The sequence below is a fragment of the Pseudorasbora parva genome, chromosome 16 (genome assembly GCF_024679245.1).
Source record: "Pseudorasbora parva isolate DD20220531a chromosome 16, ASM2467924v1, whole genome shotgun sequence".
Classification (NCBI taxonomy): Eukaryota; Metazoa; Chordata; class Actinopteri; order Cypriniformes; family Gobionidae; genus Pseudorasbora; species Pseudorasbora parva.
In genome coordinates this window covers 32,130,585-32,150,863 of record NC_090187.1, presented here as the reverse complement: position 1 = coordinate 32,150,863, position 20,279 = coordinate 32,130,585, and the positions used below count along the sequence as shown (strand labels likewise).

Below are 20,279 nucleotides of genomic sequence, written 5' to 3'. Positions count from 1 at the left end.
AGCTACATCTTAAATTATATTATATATTATTATAGTCTTGATATTCTGACTGCCACCATAAATATAAGACCTGGAACATGTACAATTAATAAATAGACACTCCAGTGAGCTTTGATTCTAATATTAAAAGCGTGCTGGCAAAAAAAGTGCCGTTTAACTGGTGAAAGTTGAACAGAAACGTGAAAGTTGAACAGAAACGAGAAACAGGAGGCGTGTGTAACTGTCATCTTCTTGTCTCTGTTGTTGTGAGAACGACTGCCAGTGTTTCTAAGTGAACGGCAAAAGCAACATTCAGAGATGAGTTTAAGTGCTATTCTATCAGAGATCGACGGTGGAGATGACAATGGGGTTGAGAAGCTTTTGCAGAAGTATAACACCGAGGTAAAGATGCTTTTAGCTTACTATATCATGTTGTTTTAATGCGCGCTAGCGGTGTAAATGGTTAGGCTATTCGCGTTAGCCGCTCGCTAATATCAATACACAGTGTGTTTGTGAACCAACAAAAAGATTTATGATCTCTGTGGGGGAAACGGGATTGTTTTTGAGCTAAACATGTACTTATTTCGTATTTAGCGATTAAAGCCACGAGGCGTTCGCACTGTGATCATTGACTAGCATCATGCAGCTGTTAGCAATGACAGAGCCAATATGCTAATCCAATTTTACGGTTTGTAAGCAACACAAAATGCTATATTTTCCCCCATTAATGAGCAGTGTGTGAAATCTTGGAGAAAAATGTAAAAATGCATACGATTATAATGGAAATGAACTGTTGTTTTGGATGTTAAATTATGAAGTTATGGAAGGCTAAGGTAACGTTAGCTAAGCTTGACAGCTGTCAAACAGGTAACTTAACGTTAACGTTAACGTAACAGTAGAAAATACTTTTGAAAATATTATTGTGTTTCTCAACAAAAACTTGCAAGAACAGCACTTTCAGCCATATATTCGGTGTTAACTTCAAGATTTTTTAATGATACTAAAATGTTATGGTTATTTGTTTTGTTTTGTACAGAGTAACGTTAACGTTACACGATTGTCTTATTCCTGGATAACGTTACAGGCTTTGAAATGAACCATATTTAGTACAGTTTGAGAAAGAGACCAACACTTTTACTATGATTCATCTTGTTAAGATGACAAAAAAACAAAAAAACAATTGTATTGATGGCAAATCCATCTTAAGCTGGTAACGTTGCTCTGTATTTTGGACCATGCCATGATAGTTGGTTTCTAGCTGGTTTAAGCTAGTCATTAGTTGGTTAACCATCTTAGACCAGCAACAAATATTATTTATTATAATTATAATTAATTATTATAATTAAGTATGCTAGAATTGTATATTAACAAAGCTCTGTAAATCTTTACAATATGGATATGAATAAAACTGATTTTTGTTGTATGTAAGTGCTACTGAATTGGAGATTTCTGACTGTGCATGAGGAAAGAACTGCCTTTAAAAAAAGAGCCACAAAACTATGGTTGATGACATTAAAGAATGGCTTTTTATTGATTATAAATAAAAAATATTCTTTAAATTAATTAATTAATTTATTAATCGTTTAAAATATTAGTAAATATATTAATATACATAAATACAAAACAACACATTAACTTAACAAATTCACAATAAAACCTAAGATACCTAACACAACTGCAATAGGCCTTATTTAACACCAAATAACAGTTACAGTACTAATAACACAGCAAAGTAGTCGGCATTCTTGGTATGCTAAAAAACAACTTCAAGTTTCAGCAATTATTATTTAGCAGAAATATTCTGATTTTCAAATATGTGAGTGTGAATGTTTCATCATTTAAAAAAAAAAAAACGTTATAATGATCACGTTACCCTGTGTCCCAATTCGCATAATACTAAATGGTACTCGAAAATAGATTTAGTATGTCCCGAATTGTAGTATGTTGAAAAGAGTATCCCAAAGATACCCGGATGGTTTACAATTTTCGGTCGGATTTCGAAGTGCGGATCGATGACCAATCTAACGGTTTATATTGGCCACAACCCATTGCGAGTTGGACGAGGATTAGATAAGAACTATTAGAACGAAGATTAGAAAAAGTGTTAAAAAAAAACTACAAACATGACGGATGTGCGAGTCAAACAGTTAAGTAGAGAAGTTTAAATAAAGGGGTTTGAGTGACAAACTATCAGTATTTAACCTGACAAAAATATATTTATTCAGTTTTGTCCACATTATATTTCACCTGCAGCATCATTGTGAACTTTTGTAATGACACGTTTGGCCATTAACTTTTAAATGCATCATTATATTTAAACTGTAAACACGAGGAGTCTGCATTAAAGATCCAGAAATGGCAGATCAACGTGCGGCTACATTTGTTTCTTATATGATAGGAAATTAAACTGAATGTGGAGGATTTGAACTGTGTGATGATTGACAGAGCAGTTTAAACAGTGACGGGATACACATAACTAAGCGACAGAGTCCGTTAAAGATGACGAAGTAGAAGGTCTATGTCCCGAAGCTTGCATACTTTTCTGCTACACACTCAAAAGGATATACTTTTTCTTCACAAAAAGAGTACATACTTTTACGACATAGTATAAGTAGGCAAATTGGAACGCAGCTCGCAGCATCAGTCATAAACTTTATGCAGTAAAATATCTAGCTTCGGCCAGACTTCCTTCCATATTCAACTTACGAAGAAAGTGTAACGCCTCTTGCAGTTCAAAATGCTTACCCTACGTCATATGTCGCATCAGTTACACTTTTTCTTAAGCTGAATATGGAAGGCGGTCTGGTGGAAGCTAGATATTTAACTTTAAAGTGCTCAAGCTTGTTTATAGAACATCGTAGATGATCAACTAGCTTAGACCATCTAGAAACCAGCTACCAACCTAAAATTTTACAGCAGGAATTGAGGAATTCAACTGTTTTTCACATGTCTGTCTACTCTATGGTTTGACAGGGATGCAAACATGGGATTTGATTTTTATCCCAGATTTATATCATCTCATGTCATGTTTTCATTTCAGAACAGTCACACGTTCGCCTTTGACCACAAAGAGGAGGATGCACGAATTGTAAGTAACATATCTGTCATATGTCAGTATGGTGTGTTCTGTGTTGTTTTGGTATGTAGTACCTTGTTTTATTTTAAATGATCAATGACAGTTTTTAACCTCTAGTGTTTTGTGATCCCTTCTGCAGAAGTTATGTCGGGGTCTTCTTACAGTCCTCCGCCGGTCAGACCTTCCACTTTGCCAAAGCACCTGCCTGGAGACCCTGCGCATCCTGTCCAGAGACAAGCGTGTACTTGGTCCCGTAGCCACCAAAGAGGGCATCCTCACTCTAGCAGGGCTGGCCCGAATCCGTGTGGCGGGACACGACGGAGAACTGTTAGAGGAGGCACAGTCTGCAGAGGAGGAGAGGGTTGTGGTGGAGGCCCTCAAGTGCCTGTGCAATGTGGTGTTCAACAGCATGCCAGCACAACAGGTGGGAGCTGACTTGCATTTGGCGGAGGGCCTATGTGCCTGCTTGCATTTGATCAGCTCATCCCATCATGAGGTGGGCCTGTTCTCCCTTCGGCTGCTGTTTCTGCTTTCCGCCCTGCGGACAGATGTGCGTGGCACGCTTCGGAAGGAGGTGGGCGCAGTGAGGCTGCTCACTAACGTGCTGGAACGCACCCTTGATGTGCATTGGGTGGGGCCATATGAGGCTGCGCCCCCTGACCCAGAAGCCCCGCCCATTTCACCAGAAAACAACGAGCGTGCCATGGAAGCCCTTAAAGCTCTGTTCAACATCACTATGTCTGATTCGAGCGATGAGGTGAGATTGACAGTATTTGTAGAACAACAAAATAACACTTTATATCTATTTTATGATGCTTTTTACAAAACCTACTGTGTTATTTGACATACTGGTATACTATGCAGTACACATTAACCTGAAAAAAGAAGAATAATTTTTAAAAGATGTAGATTTGTATCTCACACCAAAATCAGAATGGAGGATAATGCAGGGCTTCAGTTTCCTGTTATACTGCTGTTGAATAATTGATGGTGTGTGGAGTCGGTACTCTTGCCTCCAGCAGAGTAAAGGAGGAGAGGTTTCTTTCTTCTTAATCAGATTGTAGTTTCACTAGCATTAATATTTTTAACATCATCAAGCTTTATAAAATCTATTTTCAATGCTCTGTTGGGCTTTTTTCATTAGCTTTGGCAATAATCTCCTGTCTCTGGATCATTTCAACCACTTTTGTTTGACATCTACAACATTAGATTTAGTTTCAAGTTATAAAGCTGTGATAATCAGTAGTGTGTCAGCCTGTTTGTAACATGTTTGAAACTAAAGTGCTTGTAAATTTTTAAAGAATGCACATGATGGGTTATGGCTGGGGGTGTAACGATTCGCTTTAACAACGATTCGATTCGTATCACGATTTGAGGTTGTCGATACGATTCAAGGACGATATTGGTTCATTTAGAACGATACAATCCGAAACGATTCAGTGACTTGAAATCGATTCAATAACTTTTTAGCCAAAAATGTAAATCAGTGTGACTGAAATATAGGCTATGTGCAGGTGAAGTTTCCTAGATTCCTGTTGTTTCTTTTAAGGGAATCAGTTTCCACGCATTGGACCGCGATGGTGGCTTGATAATTTCTCGCTCGTTAGCTTCTCCTCTGCCAATCGCCATGCTAGGTTTTGTTTTCTTTGCGCTGAAGGCGCGTGCAGCTGACGTCACATATAGGCAGACTCTATGATGTCTATGGGCAGACTGAGTAACGTTTAACGCCTTTATCATTAAGGGCTAAGAAAAACATCCATAAAAAGTCTGACGTGCTCAAATCAAATGTGTTATTTCTCATTATCGATACAATCGTCCGATTACCTTTTAAAACGATATTAGATCGATATATGTCATCCGGAAGGCCAACTTGCCGAGCTCAGATCGATGTAGTTGGATCGTAGGAATATAGATACATGTAGTAGATGAATCGTTACACCCCTAGTTATGGCTTCCTTTGTCGTGCTATAGCATCACTATTACGACGATTATGCATACTTAAAGTAAATTATGTAAATGAATGTAAAAATACACTATGTAAAAAAAATTCTGTAAAATACCTAAAAACCACTAGGACAGTGTTATATATTTTGTTCAGTTGATTACTTACAATATCCTAAATGTTTTCAACTATTTGTAAATCATGAGAAAATTGCCTTTTCAACCAAGTCAATTTTGTCATAGCTGCGTTACCCGCGGTTTCCAGTTTTAGTTTGCAGAAACGCTTTATTCTTATTGTAGTGTGCACAGTCACAGCAGCCGCCGAGCTAAAGCAGAGCAATGTCATAAAATCTTTTTTTTAACACACTTATGTATCCAATATGATAAACCTCCTAACTCATGATCGGAAAAGAGAAAATGCCGCTGGCGACTGTGGCATAATAAAAGTACTGCTGCTCGCAAGGCGTGTGTTGCGTTGATCTTATTAACAATTGCTCCAGCTGCCTTGCTCTGCTCCCACTACACTCGGTCCTGCTCTGCTTCATACTACACTAATGTTAAAGGGTTAGTTTACCCAAAAACGAAATTCTTTATTAATTTGTATTAATGTCGTTACACACCCGTAAGACCTCCATTCATCTTCGGAACACAGTTTAAGATATTTTATATTTAGTCTGAGAGCGTATCCAAGTGTATACACACTATACTGTCCATTTCCAGAAAGGGAATAAAAACATCATCAAAGTAGTCCATATATTACATCAGTTGGTTAATTAGAATCTCTTGAAGCATCAAAAATACATTTTGGACCCGAAAATAACATTAATTGAGTCATTAATGACATCAATTTAATTTTGGGTGAACTAACCCTTTAATAATCTCACAAATGAACATGATTTCTGCCCGAGTCATATCGCGATTCTTTTCCACCGGCTGTGAGATGAAGACCACATGTCCCAAGATTCTGCGCTCAAACTTGGCATCATCAAACTACGGCTTTGTTTTGAATAGGCGACCTCTAGCAGATGGAAAAGTTACATAGGTATTCGTTTCCATCATCTAACAACAGTGTTATGCTATGTTTTTATTCATATATGAAAGTGTTTTTTCTCATTTTTCTCTTTTTTATTATGACTTTTTAAAATAAGCCTATCTCTATATATTTTTATTAAAAAAAATGTTACATCAAGTTAAACCTAATGAAAATGAGAATTGTTGCCTTAGAAGCTATTTTAAAACAAAATCAAATAAAAAAAACGTAAACTTGTTTGTTTCAGATAAAGTTTTGATCTGTGATGAAAGTAAAGTGATGAAAATGTTTTAATGACGAAACTTTAATAACCCTACCATGAAACCATGATTCCTGAATTATACCAAAGACTATGTGTCTCAATCAGTTCCCTACTTCAGTAGTCAGGGCATTGATCAGGGAATCAAAATGCCCAAATTGGCGTTCTCAATTGCAGAATCCTTCCAGTGCAATGAAATGTTTGCACCCAAAAAGTCCTGCAATATACCGCAAAACCCAGAGTGCATTGATGCTCACTGTGCTCCCTTAACGGAAGTTCTGAAGCGCAAAACTTAAATCACTTACGCCAACTCACTACAAATAACGACAGATAACAACACGCAATATGTTTAAAAAAATATAAACCATTATTTTATTATATTTAAGCATAACCATACATCGTTGGACAGGTAATTAACACAATCAAGTAAATATTTATAATTAATTTAAAGGAACACCACTGTTTTTAGAAATAGGGCTTATTCAACTTTTTTCCTTCATTTTGAAATGTGGGCAAATGCATTTTTGTCTCAGTGCATGCATTGTTTTAGTTTAGCAGGGTAACCGCTAGCTTAGCTTAGCATAATGAAAAGAATCCTATGTTGCCAGCTAGCATGTCCTGAGTTAAAGTGATCCATAAACAAATAAAATAAACCCACCTAATTACTTCTTGTGGCCTGCGTATTCACAACGAGTACAAATAGCAATGCCGATTAAGACTAGGCAATTTCCTAGGCGGATATTGACTTGGGACTATATTATAGGGAAGCATTAGTGAAGCACTACTACTTGGGCGCAGAGATATCATGGCTCTCATCCTCATGTCCTCCGGCTTTTGAGCGATCACAGTGTGTTGCGTGATATCTCAACGCCCAACTAGTAGTGCTTTGCCTGTGCTGCCCCATAATATAGTCCCAAGTCAATATCAAGCAAAGTATTTATCATTATGTACTTTAAATAACATTACTTGTAATGTCAAAGATATCAGCTCTGCTGTTGTTCATAAATGCCAGTAATAATGTTGTACGAAGACCTTGTCACGTCGCCGGAAATAGTCATCAGTGTCCCAATGTGTAGTGAGCCAGCGTCCTTTTCCGTCCTTAACTGTGCCCAAATTAGTGTACACTTTATTCTGATTCAAAGCGCAACACAGCAGAGGAACTCTCTCATTCTAAATAAAAACCAATCGAAAATTGATGTCATTGCATCTCAGCTGCTATTAGAAACTTGTTCCAATAGAAACAGTCAGTGTCCTGAGACATAGGAGGTCTGCATATACTCAATGGCTTTATCCGACATGTGGTCTTTACCTGGTGGATGATAAAATGAAAAATCCAGCTCACTGAATTTGCATTTTGTCCGAGTATGGAGGACTTACTTTTTAACCATTGATAAATATGTAGGTGTGTAGCATGAATACAGTCATACAAACATAAAATCATGTAATCATTGCTGCTCTATGTGTTTTCTACCATTAATAGTATGAATGTGACGACTCCTCTGTCAGAGCCTCATGGTACAGTAAAGCAAGTAGACAAGCTCAAAACTTGTCATGCACTTGTGATCCAATTGACCAGATTCCATCTTAATACTAGGTGTAAACAGGGCCTCGGATATGGAGCATTGATTCACATTGAATGAGGTGCCAAAACCATATTTTGAAACCAAAATATGATAAAGTGTGATATGAATGCATGGTTGTGATGATTATGATTATGATAAAGTAGTGACCTACTTTGATCACCTATAACACCCTACCATTGTAGTTGGGAGTATTGTACGGGCAAAATGCTAAATGCTAAAAGCTCCTACCCCCACCCTTTCATCAAGTAGATGAAACAACATTGGTACATTCCAGAGTTCTCAGCCCTTTGAATAGTTACTGAAGGAAGGCTAAGTGTGTCTCAATTGCCAGACCTTTTGTTGGTTTTGGTATGGTCATGATCACCCTGGCATAAGATGCACTTTCTTTTCTAAAGTGGCTCCCTAGATCTCTCCATTGCCTCCAAGCTCTCAGGTAGTTTTTTGTAAAGGGAGCCCAAAGGTGGCATCAGACTGCTATTGTTTTGAAAAATCCTTTTGGTTTATTGCTCACACAATTTTTTTCCACATTTTGACAGGACAATGACCACCAGCTTCGGCTCATTGCAGGCATCATGAGACATCTTCTAATGCTGAAGACACACAATGAAGATAAAACAGAGGAGGCTCACAGGTACTTAATTCTGAAAGATCGACAGCTGAATCCAGTTTACTCAGTATACCAAGCCTGTGTATTTTGTAATTGCTTCAAAACCAGTGTTCCAGTGAGCCAGAAAGCAAAAGAAATGCAAGTGCGGTGAATGTGAATGATGAGATGTCTTCTCCAAGTGATTAATGACACACCCCTTTGCCCCGTCGAGACAGCTCAACGCATTCTGAAACTCCCACCCGTTTATTTGGGCTTGACTCATTGTGCCCACGGTGGTGCCGTCACCAGCCCTTTCACACTCCTGGAATGCTACCCTCTCTCAATGCATTCTACAGCACTCTGAAATGACTAACTCTATGCTCCCCCTTAAACAAAGTGCGCTGAATGTGCTGAACCAGTCCTGATCAGTAGATGTGTCTTTGTTATTCAAATTTTGCCCACAGACTGAAGGTCCCCCCCACCCCTCAGTGTTTTCAGAATGCCTGCTCATGTTTGTCTGTCGCCATCACATTTCTAGAATGTGACATGAGTATGTTGAATGTTCTTTTGCGTCAGAGAAGATTATAAAATGAACAAATGAAAGTGTCATAAAAATATTTACTATCCTTTTGCACAAGGTACTTCCATGTGAGAGGGAGGTTTTTTTCTTGGCATCTCCATGTGGTCCTGTTTAGCATCGCAACTTGACTTGTCTAAAATGTAAACAAGGTCACACTGTGAATTCTGAAAGTTTTTTTTTTTCATTGGTGCTTTGCTGTGCATACATTTTAAGAATTATATGGACTGCCTATATCATTTGGTTATTTGGTGTCCTTTTGGAGTCTCCTTTATTTGGAAAAAACATCTAAATATACCTTGAAAAAAGCTTGTAGAAAATACAGTTTTGTGAAAATCATGTAAAGATGGTTTACTTGATGACAAAATTAACGTGTTAAACAATATAAATGGTGTATCATGAATTCATTTCATGATAAGTGTTCATGATAAATATATTCTCAGTTGAGAAATATGTAGATAAAGACCATTCAGTTTGTGGAAAAATTGGACAATTAATGAGAATAATTATTGTTATTACAACCTTTAACATTTGTCATTTCTTTTAGTCATGCCATAAATCTCCTAAGTAACCTTCCCGTGCAGTGCCTGGATGTTCTGATAGACGTCCCTGTCCAAGGTGGGATGGAAAAGTACGGTGGGAAGAACATGGACATAGTGCAGATGCTGCTAGATTTTATGGAAAAGAGGATAGACAAGGTATTGCACTTAAACACCTTCAAGCTTCCTCAGCTGTTCCTTCTTGTTGCGTTCGTTCATGCTTCATGTGTATTTATTCACTCAGGGTTCCAACTATAAAGAAGGCTTGACACCTGTGCTGAGTCTGATGACAGAGAGCTCTAGATACCACAGGGACATCCGCATATACCTCAAGGCCCAGGTGCAGGGTTGAGTCCATGCTCAGTGTAATTCAATGCTTCTTTAGTGCTTTAGATATTCAGTTAAGGTAAATATTTATTTGCTAATTCAATGTGTTCTCTTTGTTTGCTGCTGTGTAGGTGCTACCTCCCTTGAAAGACGTAAAGGAAAGGCCGGAAATCGGCTGCACCGTTCGAAACAAACTGGTGCGTCTCATGACTCATATAGACATGGCAGTGAAACAGGGGGCTGCTGAGTTCCTTTTTGTGCTCTGCAAGGAGAGCGGTGAGAGTTTTTCTTGTTTTAATGTTTCTTAAAGTGTATATACACTATATTGCCATAAGTATCTGGGCACCTCTCCAAATCATTGAATTCAGATGTTCCAATCACTTCCATGGCCACAAGTGTATAAAATATAATATAAATAAAATCAAGCAATGCAGACTGCTTCTACAAACATTTGTGAAAGAATAGGTCACTCTCAGGAGCTCAGTGAATTCAAGTGTGGTACCTTAATAGGTTGTCACCTGTTTAATAAGTCCTAGCTCAAGATCAGTGTGTAGAGAGCTTCATGGAATGGGTTTCCAAGGCAGAGCAGCTGCATCCAAGCCTTACATCACCAAGTGCAATGCAAAGCGTTGAATGCAGTGGTGCAAAGCATGCTGCCACTGGACTCTACAGCAGTGAAGATGTGTTCTCTGGAGCGACAAATCACTATTCTCTGTCTGGCAATCCGTTGGATCCAGGATGACGGTAATTGCCTGACTACATTGCCAATTGTAAAGTTTGGTGGAGGGGGGATTATGGTGTGGGGTTGTTTTTCAGGGGTTGGCCCCTTAGTTCCAGTGAAAGGAACTCTTAATGCTTCAGCATACCAAGACATTTTGGACAATTTCATGCTCCCAACTTTGTGGGAACAGTTTGGGGATGGCCCCTTCCTGTTCCAACATGACTGCGCACCAGTGCACAAAGCAAGGCTAATAAAGACATGGCTGAGCGAGTTTGGTGTGGAGGAACTTGACTGGCCTGCACAGAGTCCTGACCTCAACCCGCTAGAACACCTTTGGGATGAATTAGTGGAGGCTGTGAGCCAGGCCTTCTCGTCCAACATCAGTGACTGACCTCACAAATGGGCTTTTAGAAGCATGGTCAAAAATTCCCATGTAACGCAGTTCATTGCTATGGGAAGATGGAGGCGGGAACCGGCGAATGTTCAACACTTTAAAGGGGTACTTCAGCATTGGGAAGATGAATGTATTTAAACTGGGTCATCAATGTAGTAGAAATGTGAAATTATTTTTGAATTTGGTGCTTTCTCGACCGAGAAAAGACAGAAAATGTATTTTTGGCTCATGGGGATGAAAGACTACAATTCCCAGAATGCTTCGCTGCCCTGTGAGGCCATTCCCAAAGCCACCAACTTGATTACTGTGACTGAGTTGGAGAAGACACTACAATTAAAAAATGAACGTGTCTGTTCACTATAATGAGTGAGTCACCGCGCGAGTATCACAGCACAGCACTAACTGCAGGAGTGAGACAAATGAGCTGAATATAGGGCTGTGTTGAGAAAATCGATTCACCAATTCTGAATCGATTTTCATATTAATTTCTAAAGATCGATCTGTAACTTAGAGGATCGATTTAATAATTGGCCTACATTTTCCCCGTGAGTTTTAATTTGCCGCGTCATTCACGCATGCGCATGAGGTGGAAGGAAGGACATTAAAACAACGAACATGGCAGCTTTGAAAACTCCAGAACCGCCGCGGACAGAGAATACAAGAGTAGGTAAACAAACTCAAGCCGAAGCTCGCATCACTATACCGCCGCCGCCGCCGTGCTGAACCAGCGCCGCACGTCAGACCGAGTTTTCCTCACTCTTCCTCTTCTCTCGTTACAGCGGCGGACAGAGAATACTAGAGTAAGGTAGCCGAGTGAACTTGGGCTGCTGGATATGTCGAGAACGCGGCTCACGTCATAGCCGTACTCACTGCAGCGCGCGCTTACTGCCAAGGAAGTTGTAATGGCTGCCTTGTCATGACAGCACGTGCCCTCTCCACAGCGCGTGTTCGCTGACTAGAGCTCTCTGGAAGGGGGATTGTTCTTTACGACCATCAATACTCCATTAATTTGCAGTTGAATGTCTATAATAATAGTATCAATATGTTGCAGTCCTGTAATATTCAGGTAACAGCTGGAAAAAATGCTTTCTTTAAAAACACTTATCTAAATCTCAAAGATTGGATCGGATCAGATCAGATCTAATAATGATAATCGATTCAAGATCTTGAGAATCGGAATCGAATCGATTCTTGAAATTTGAATCGAAACCCAGCCCTACTGAATAAGCTCTCATGATGAAGTTAATGTGCATGTAAAGGCAGGCTTCCTAAAACTTTTGGCAATATAGTGTATAGGAAATTGTCAGTTTTTAAATGGATTGTTGTTTGCAATTGTGGGACATTATACTGTCTAACAAAATGCAATAATTAATATTGAGCAAGCTAATGTTTTTTTTTTATTTGGATCATCATTTTTTACTCCTGTCGTTCATGTGACAGTGGATAATCTGCTGAAGTACACTGGTTATGGTAATGCTGCGGGGCTGTTGATGGCACGAGGGTTGCTGGCCGGTGGTAGAGGAGAGACGCAGTACTCATCTGATGAAGACTCTGACACTGATGAATACAAGTCAGCCAAACCTTTGTAAGTGAATTTTTATGTATGTATAATAGTTGGTCTTACTTTCTTCTAATTTAAGAAATTAGCCCTTCGCTAAGCCCTGCCCTCCTTAGTTACTGTTGCTATGTCTGTCAAGCTTTCACACCTGCAGACATATCGCAAGGAGATCATTAGTAATTTTTGGCGAACAGGTGAAGTATCTGAGAAAGCAAGACAAAAGGGACTGCAGTATGCATTTGAGTGATATATATCCAGGACATAATATGTAACCAATAAGAGAATAATTTAATCAAAATTGAAGCTAGAGCCTTTAGGTCCCAAAGTAAGCAGCAGCCACCTCATACGCTGACCATTCAAATAGGAAACGCACAAATTGAGGAACAGCTATGTTCATGCACAGCAGGGTAAGTGGAATTAGAAAATAATCGAATAATTATAAATCAAACAGTTTATCCGTAAATCTTGTGGAATAAACACAAGACATTAGCCTTTGCAATGATAACATGTAGTTCTGAATGGGGTTTTCCACACTGCTTGATCCACGCCCAGCATTTCTCCCTTGGGTTTTAGGTTTAGGGAAGAAAAAAAATTCCTCCTTCATCCAAACTTTTAGGATACCGGGTATCAGATTTGCACAATCCACACGCACATCGCTTCGGCATGTTTCCCTCACTCAAAAGCTTGACAGACATCCTAGTTACGGTTGCTAAGCCATGATGGGCCTGTGGCGGTTTTTGGGCGTGGCGTAGCGAAGGGTCAGTTGTATCATTTTGTATTGTCACATTTTTCCTCAACATTCCTGCTATTCATTCTGCATTCATAGATTATAGTAACAATCACTCTTGTTTTTTCCCTCTTGTGTTTTTCAGCATTAACCCCATTACAGGTCACATAGAGCACCCAATGCCAAACCCCATAGATGAGATGACAGAGGAGCAGAAGGAATATGAAGCTCAGAAGCTGGTCAATATGATTGATGAATTATCAAGGTGGGTTTTTTTTTTAAACAATTAAACATTTATGTGATTAAATACTACTAATTATAATTATAATATTATTACTTTTACTATTATTATATCTTATATTATATCTTATATTACTATTATTATATACTATTACTATTATTATATCTTAACACAAATTAAGATTCATTCTTTTGGAAATGTAAACATGCAGATATTGTCCGGCTTTTTTATTTCCTTAGTGGTCAGTGTATATATTTTATCATCAAGCCTTAACATTACGCAGAAATTACAATTTAGTATGGGGGACTATTGCCTAATAAACTCCTGATTTGCTGCTTATTAATAGTTGGTAAGGTAGTTTTTGTAGTGTTTAAATTAGGTATTGGGTAGGATTAAGGGGTGCAGAATAAGGCATTTAATATGTGCTTTATAAGTACTAATAAACAGCCAATAAGCTAATAAGCAGTGAGAAATTGACCCTAAAATAAAGTGTTACTAAATGTTTTAATACGCAGAAACGACACCAAACTTTTTCCATTTGTATTTGCAGCAATGTAAATTCTGGCCATTGTGATTTTACTCTTGCTCATTAATATCAGTCAATCACTCTTTCTGTTTTTCATCGTCTTTTATGAACCAGTTCATAATGCCCTCATAGATGACTCCATCTGCTAAAAGCATTGTGCTTGTTTTGGCGGCTGGATATGTGCAGGGCCGCATTCATGTTGACCTTTTCCTAAACAGCCGGTGGCGTAAACTAGCCAGACACCAGTGAGAGATGTAGCGCCGTTGCTCCCACCGCGCTCCTTACCAACCGCTTCATTAAGGCAAGAATCCTCCACCATCGTCCTCTGCCTCATTTACAGCTGGCCTTCCACATTCAACAGGAGTCAATGCACACCGACCAACCACCGCAGCTCCGCTGCATTAATTACCAGCTAATTGGCGCACACAGTGGGGTCACGGGCTCAGGCTCTTTTGTACAATACACTAAGGTTTCATAATACATATACGTGGTTCTCTTTCATACGCCGCCTGTTTTATTCAGTCGGGGTGGCGAACATTGTTCTCGGACGTGAAGTGGTTTGAGACACTGGCTCAATTAGGGGTGTGCGTATGTACGTTAACAGCCGGGTGATGTTAAATAAGTTTGCAAACACAAGAGGACGAGTCATTGTCCATCTCTAGGGTGTTTGAGTCGTAATGAGCAGCGTGTGCCCAAGAGAGGCAGATTCCTGTCTTTGAGAATGAATCCTCGTTCCTTCCTCCTATTCTTTTTATCAGGATGAAGGAGGTGTTGTGTGGGAGAGGGAGGGCACTGGTGCTCCCCGCTACGGCTGCTGGGGAGACGCAACATGTCCATGGAGGAATGTCCCTCCCTGTGTTTGCTGCTTGACTTGCAGTCCAATTAGTACTGACTCTCCACCCCGTATCCACACACACACACACACACACACACACACACACACACACACACACACACACAGATGTACGCAAGTAAACAGAGAATTGCTCGGGCTGCTTATCAATGCTGATGCTGTTGATTGGATGACAGCCCAAATTTGGTTTCTGGTTTTCAAGGGACGCAGAGGAAATGTCAATGTTTTCTTCCTTAATATCTTAGTTAACAGTCATCATGACGTGCGTTTGACGTCAGAACTTCTTTTGCAGCCAGTAGTGCAGTACAGGTTTGCAAATCCGCTATACGATCATTTGTTTCCCTCGTTTTTACAGAAGACTTTTTGATACAAGTTGTCATACAACAACTTGTATCAAGGTTCTGTTTGTTAGTTAGCTAACGTGAACAAACAATGACAAATACTTCTAAATCATTTATTATGCTTAATGTTGATTGTAACATTTACTAATGCATTATTAAAATTAATTGTTAAAATATTATTTAATGGAGCTGAGTTAATGTACATACAGAATAAATACTGTAATTAATGTATTGCTTATTGTTAGTTCATGTTAGTATGCATTAACTAATGGGACCTTATTGTAAAGGGTTACCAGTTCATCTGCAAATGAGCTTTTTGACGGCTTTGATTGGATAATGCTCTTATTAATCATTTTTGTCTGTGCTTTGATTGGCTAATACTCTGATGAATCATCTCGGGGTGTGCTGGTGACACACAGGGCAGATATAATTGGATTAGCGTGGAGGAGCTGCCGAGGCTTTGAAGAGATTAGAATGAGCACTGATCCTGTAATTAAACTGCAGGGCGGACGGGGTGGGGGTGGGGGTGCAGGGCCGCTCTGGGATTGGGGGGTTAGGTTGTGATTCCAAGGGCTCTTATGTGGCCAGATGTAAAGGCAAAGAAAGATGTTCTACACATCAACAGGCCTCTTTAGAGGACAGAACTGAATGCAGCTACAATGGTCAGTACAAAGGCTTTCTTTCAAAGAGCAGGTGGATTGTAGTGACAAATTAGTGTCCCAAAAAACTAAATCGACAAGATGTCAGCACAATAAATATGAAGGGTAAATAATGGCTGCCGGATTCTGGAGTTAGTATTTATCATAATAATGTTTTTCTATTTTTCTATTATAAGGTAAATTTAACTTAATGTAGTTTAGATATACAACAATTTTATATACTAAAATTATAATTTATCAATGTTGGAAAAAGTTGTTGCTTAATGCATCCTTTCTGGATAAAAGAATTAATAAAAAACTGAAAAGAGCTTCATAAAATAAAGTATATGAGCAATATCACATGAGTAGCCATCAGTGTTGCCAACTATTTTCCAAGGAAAGTAGCTAAAGCCTGCCCAAAAAGTCGCTAAATGTCGCTAGATGACGCCATGCGTCAATTAGCATATCCGTGACGTCATCGCGTCGTCCTTGCGTTCAGCCTGCCTAACGTGTTTTCTCTCCTAATCCATGCTCATTTACTGTATTTTAAAATAATATAATACAGCCGACTGTCCAAAAAATGTTTTCATGTCCTATACCTTTTTGTCATATACAATAGGAGTATGATTAAGTGAATTACAAAATTTGTATGTGTAAAATCTGAATTGAGAAACTGGATGAGCTAAGGCTGTGTAGTGAGTAATATTAGCCTGACGTAGTCATACTCAATTCTAGTCAGAATATGAATACGAACTTTTCCGACCTTAAAATGTTGTGGGTGGGGCTAAATTCGGCTGGCATTCAGGCTAGAGTAATATAGAGTAAAAAGTAATAAGCACAAGAGAAGAATGGAACTCATCATAACTCATTTCTTTAAATATAAAACAAAAGAAGCAGATAACATTAAGTGAGAAATCCGTGGCAACCCTGTGTGCTCGTGTACCTCGCTCCTTCACGTCTGTCAACTGCTGTCTACGTTCACCGGCACGCGTGCAGCTCCTCTCAGCCATTCACTGAACAGGGCAGACGCAGAGAGAGTTGTGTGTGATGGCAGAGGGAAAAGTTGGCAACACTGGTGGTAGCCATACCATTTCGCTCTTTATACTTTGGTCTGTCTGGATACTTGATTCTGATTGGCTGATTTTTACAATTTAATCCAAGTTCGTTGTTCTATATTAATATGCTGTTTTCGTTGAAGCACACACACACATACAGAAACGTATCAAAGCTGCCCGCAACTTTTAGTATTAAAATAGCTTCGCTACTGAATCGCTACATTATATTTCTCAGAAACGAGGGGGTTACATCGCTTTTTTTGAAGTAATTAAATTTGCAGCTTTGTTGGTACTAATGGAGAGAGAGAGGTGCTGATCTCTCACTCTTTCTCTCTCAAAAATTAAGTTAAATAAATGCAATAATTAATAATTTCAAATAAATATAATCTTGCCACACTACTTTATCTCTGTGTCTGATTCAGATTGGGCAGAATGCTAGATCTAACGAGCATTAACCAATGAAAATAACTGTAAATTTCACCATTCCGGTAAAATTTGACACTGCAAACATTAATAACTGATTTAAAGGTGCAGTGTGTGAATTTTAGTGGCATCTAGTGGTGAGGTTGTGAATTGCAATAACACACCACTTACCCCTCCCCTTCAAAGCACAAAGAAGCTACGGGGGCCTACACAGGACAAAAATTGTCGTCGTCGAAAAGAGCAGTGGCTAGCACTCTGTAGAGAAGTTAGTCCGTTTAGGGCTACTGTAGAAAAATGGCGGCGCAAAATGGTGACTTCACTGTAAGGGGACCCGTGGCGTATGTAGATAGAATTGGCTCATTCTAAGATATTAAAACAATGATACATTAAGTAAGGTCTTTATACTCCTAAAAACACAGTTATGTATGTTAAATTGCACTGCACCTTTAAGTGGTCAATGCTGACAAATGACCATGGTATAAGCAGGATAATCCATGTCTAGCTGTGCTTTAAACGCACATTTTTTAATGCACTTCGCTGAGGTTCTTTGACTTTGTCATGCATTCAAATCTTTTTAAATAATAATAATGAAAAAACAACAACGGAGTGTCTTTTGTGCGGAACTACTGCCACCGCGGATTCAAGTTGATACTTGAGCCCAATCTTCCGTTACTAATTCTAAAATGTCATTTCAGAACTAGCAACAAAGGAAAAATCGCTTCATTGAAGTTTATTTTAGAGTAGTTTATGAGAGAGAGATTGACTGAGCGTGTGCATTACCTGCATCTAGCTGATACTCTTCAGGTCAGTCTTATATTCATAATCAGAAAATCAGTTTGAATGTCAGCTGCCGATATCTTTGTCCTTTTTGCAGTTAAGAGGATTTCCTATGACAGCACTAGTCAATGTAAGTTCTCTTATAAGGTGTTAAAGTAAAAACAATGTCTTTGTTTACATCCATATTTCAGTCCCTTTCAACATAAGTCTTTGCTACTGACTCATAAAGCAATAATATAACTTTCACTGAAGGCAAAATCACAATCATAACAGACCCTTCTCAACACCAAATATGTTTTATTGAAAAATAATATTTAAATAAACAATATTAGCCAGTATAAGAAGTTTGTACAATAAGAAATAAACAAGCAAACAGTTCAGTCAAAATTACAAAACCAGCACTAGTTATAGCCAACAGGATTTCAGTTAAATAAAGTTATGAAACTTAATTTTGCCCTTTGTCAAATCAAATTGGTTTGGAACAACTAATAGATTAATAAGACCAAAGATTGCAATTTGATATACTTAAATACTATTATTCCTACATATCTACTCTATCTACATAAGAGCCAGTGACAAATTCCTGAAGGATTGGCAGAGATAAAGCTGTTCTCGGCAGGTACATGAGTAGACTTTGTAAAATGATGGTAGCTTTGCTAAATATTATATAACTTATATATTAGATATACAAGTCTAATACATATAACTTTTATATAGACATATATTCTTTTCATGGCCTTTAAGAAAGGAAAAATATGACCTTCATGGCCAGAAGTTCTTTAGTGTTAAACTGCAGAACTTTGTTAGACGTGTGTGTGTGTGTCTAACAATAATAGATTGCTGTTCCTTTTTGTTTGCTTTTTTATTTTTGTACAATAAAAATCTAGAGATAATGAAATAAGTTTCCACTGAGCATGGTCATTCCAGCTGGTTGTGTCTCCCTGAATGCTTATTTGCATGTGACGTGAACATGCAAAGCAGAAGTAGCACGCAACATGCAAAAATATTGAGCTCTGGCCTTCTCTCTCAACAGGAAAGAACTGATCAGACCAATGGGAGTGAGGAAGGATGGCACACTAGCGCCCCTAGGACAAGCCATTCACGAGTGCAGCCCACCACCCAGCAGCGACTCGGACTCAGACTAGCAGGAGACGCTGGAGTTCACTGAAACCCTTCAGGCACCGCTGCTGATGGCTAGCCGTCAGTCTTACAAACTGTCCCTTGCATAAGGGGATACTTCAATTACTTTTGTTGCACGAGGGGCATGTCTTTCTCATTGGGACATATATGAAGTATGTATTGAGCAGAGAGAAACGGAAATGCTTAAATAATGTCCAGTTGTGATCAGACGTCAAATGTGATCAGTGACTGTTTCAGATGGAAATGTTAAGTGGCAAGTTACACGACTTATTCACGTGTCTGGCGCTCTTGGTGAACAAGTAAATGCACTTGGTCTTTAATAACAGAAGTATAAAGGCTTCATGACACTTACTCTTACAAATCAATGTTTAAAAGCTGTATTTATTATTACAGTCCGTGGCTATTGTTAGTTCACAGACCGATGAAACCGGTTTTATGACGTTTCAAAATAATCGAATGGCTTTTGAAATGTTATATTCCAAGACAAGCCATGAGATTGTTTAAATTAAGAAATTATTTGTCTTGCACAATTGTTTTTACAAAATGTGCATTGAATTGATTTTGTTGTTGTCTCTACCACTTAAGCCTTGAGTTTCAAACAATTATCTGTCTTTTCTAATGTTATATATTTTAGCTACACAATTTTCTATATACTATGTATTTTGTTTTTCTTTTAATGTTGGTGTAATCTTTTTCCTTTTTTCTAATGTTCGGTTTTCTACACAAGACAAAGCATGTAATTATATTCAGATTTTCTAAATGCTCATCTTCTATAACCACTATAATAAAAATCATCAGAGTAAAGGGGCTTTGTAAAACTTAATTTCCCTCAACTTTTAATTTAGCTCGTTTTTCTATTTCAGACAATCATTTGCAATAAAACAAAAACCTACTAGTCTAACTCACTTGTTGCGTGCATAAACCTTGCTAATTCACTAAAACCTTAACCCTAGATCTAATTCTGCAAAATATCACTGAAAAGTTGAGC

At 38.5% G+C, this 20,279-nt stretch overlaps 1 protein-coding gene across 1 annotated transcript; it reads left to right on the top strand.

Annotated features, from left to right (window-relative positions):
• The first annotated feature begins 186 nt into the window (after positions 1–186).
• On the top strand, positions 187–20,196 carry ric8b (RIC8 guanine nucleotide exchange factor B). Its single transcript, XM_067420302.1, has 10 exons — positions 187–381; positions 3,020–3,067; positions 3,195–3,812; positions 8,405–8,499; positions 9,579–9,729; positions 9,815–9,910; positions 10,029–10,173; positions 12,453–12,597; positions 13,443–13,562; positions 19,185–20,196. The coding sequence occupies exons 1-10, from the start codon at positions 298–300 to the stop codon at positions 19,294–19,296; spliced, it is 1,614 nt and encodes a 537-aa protein (XP_067276403.1). The 5' UTR covers positions 187–297; the 3' UTR covers positions 19,297–20,196.
• The last annotated feature ends 83 nt before the right edge of the window (positions 20,197–20,279 follow it).

What these genes read in the sequence shown, in the direction of transcription:
- ric8b (XM_067420302.1), top strand. Translation starts at nt 298, where the DNA reads ATGAGTTTAAGTGCTATTCTATCAGAGATCGACGGTGGAGATGACAAT. An exon ending in AAGAGGAGGATGCACGAATT is followed by an intron (nt 3,068 to 3,194) that starts GTAAGTAACATA and finishes TCCCTTCTGCAG; the next exon opens with AAGTTATGTCGGGGTCTTCT. An exon ending in AAAACAGAGGAGGCTCACAG is followed by an intron (nt 8,500 to 9,578) that starts GTACTTAATTCT and finishes CATTTCTTTTAG; the next exon opens with TCATGCCATAAATCTCCTAA.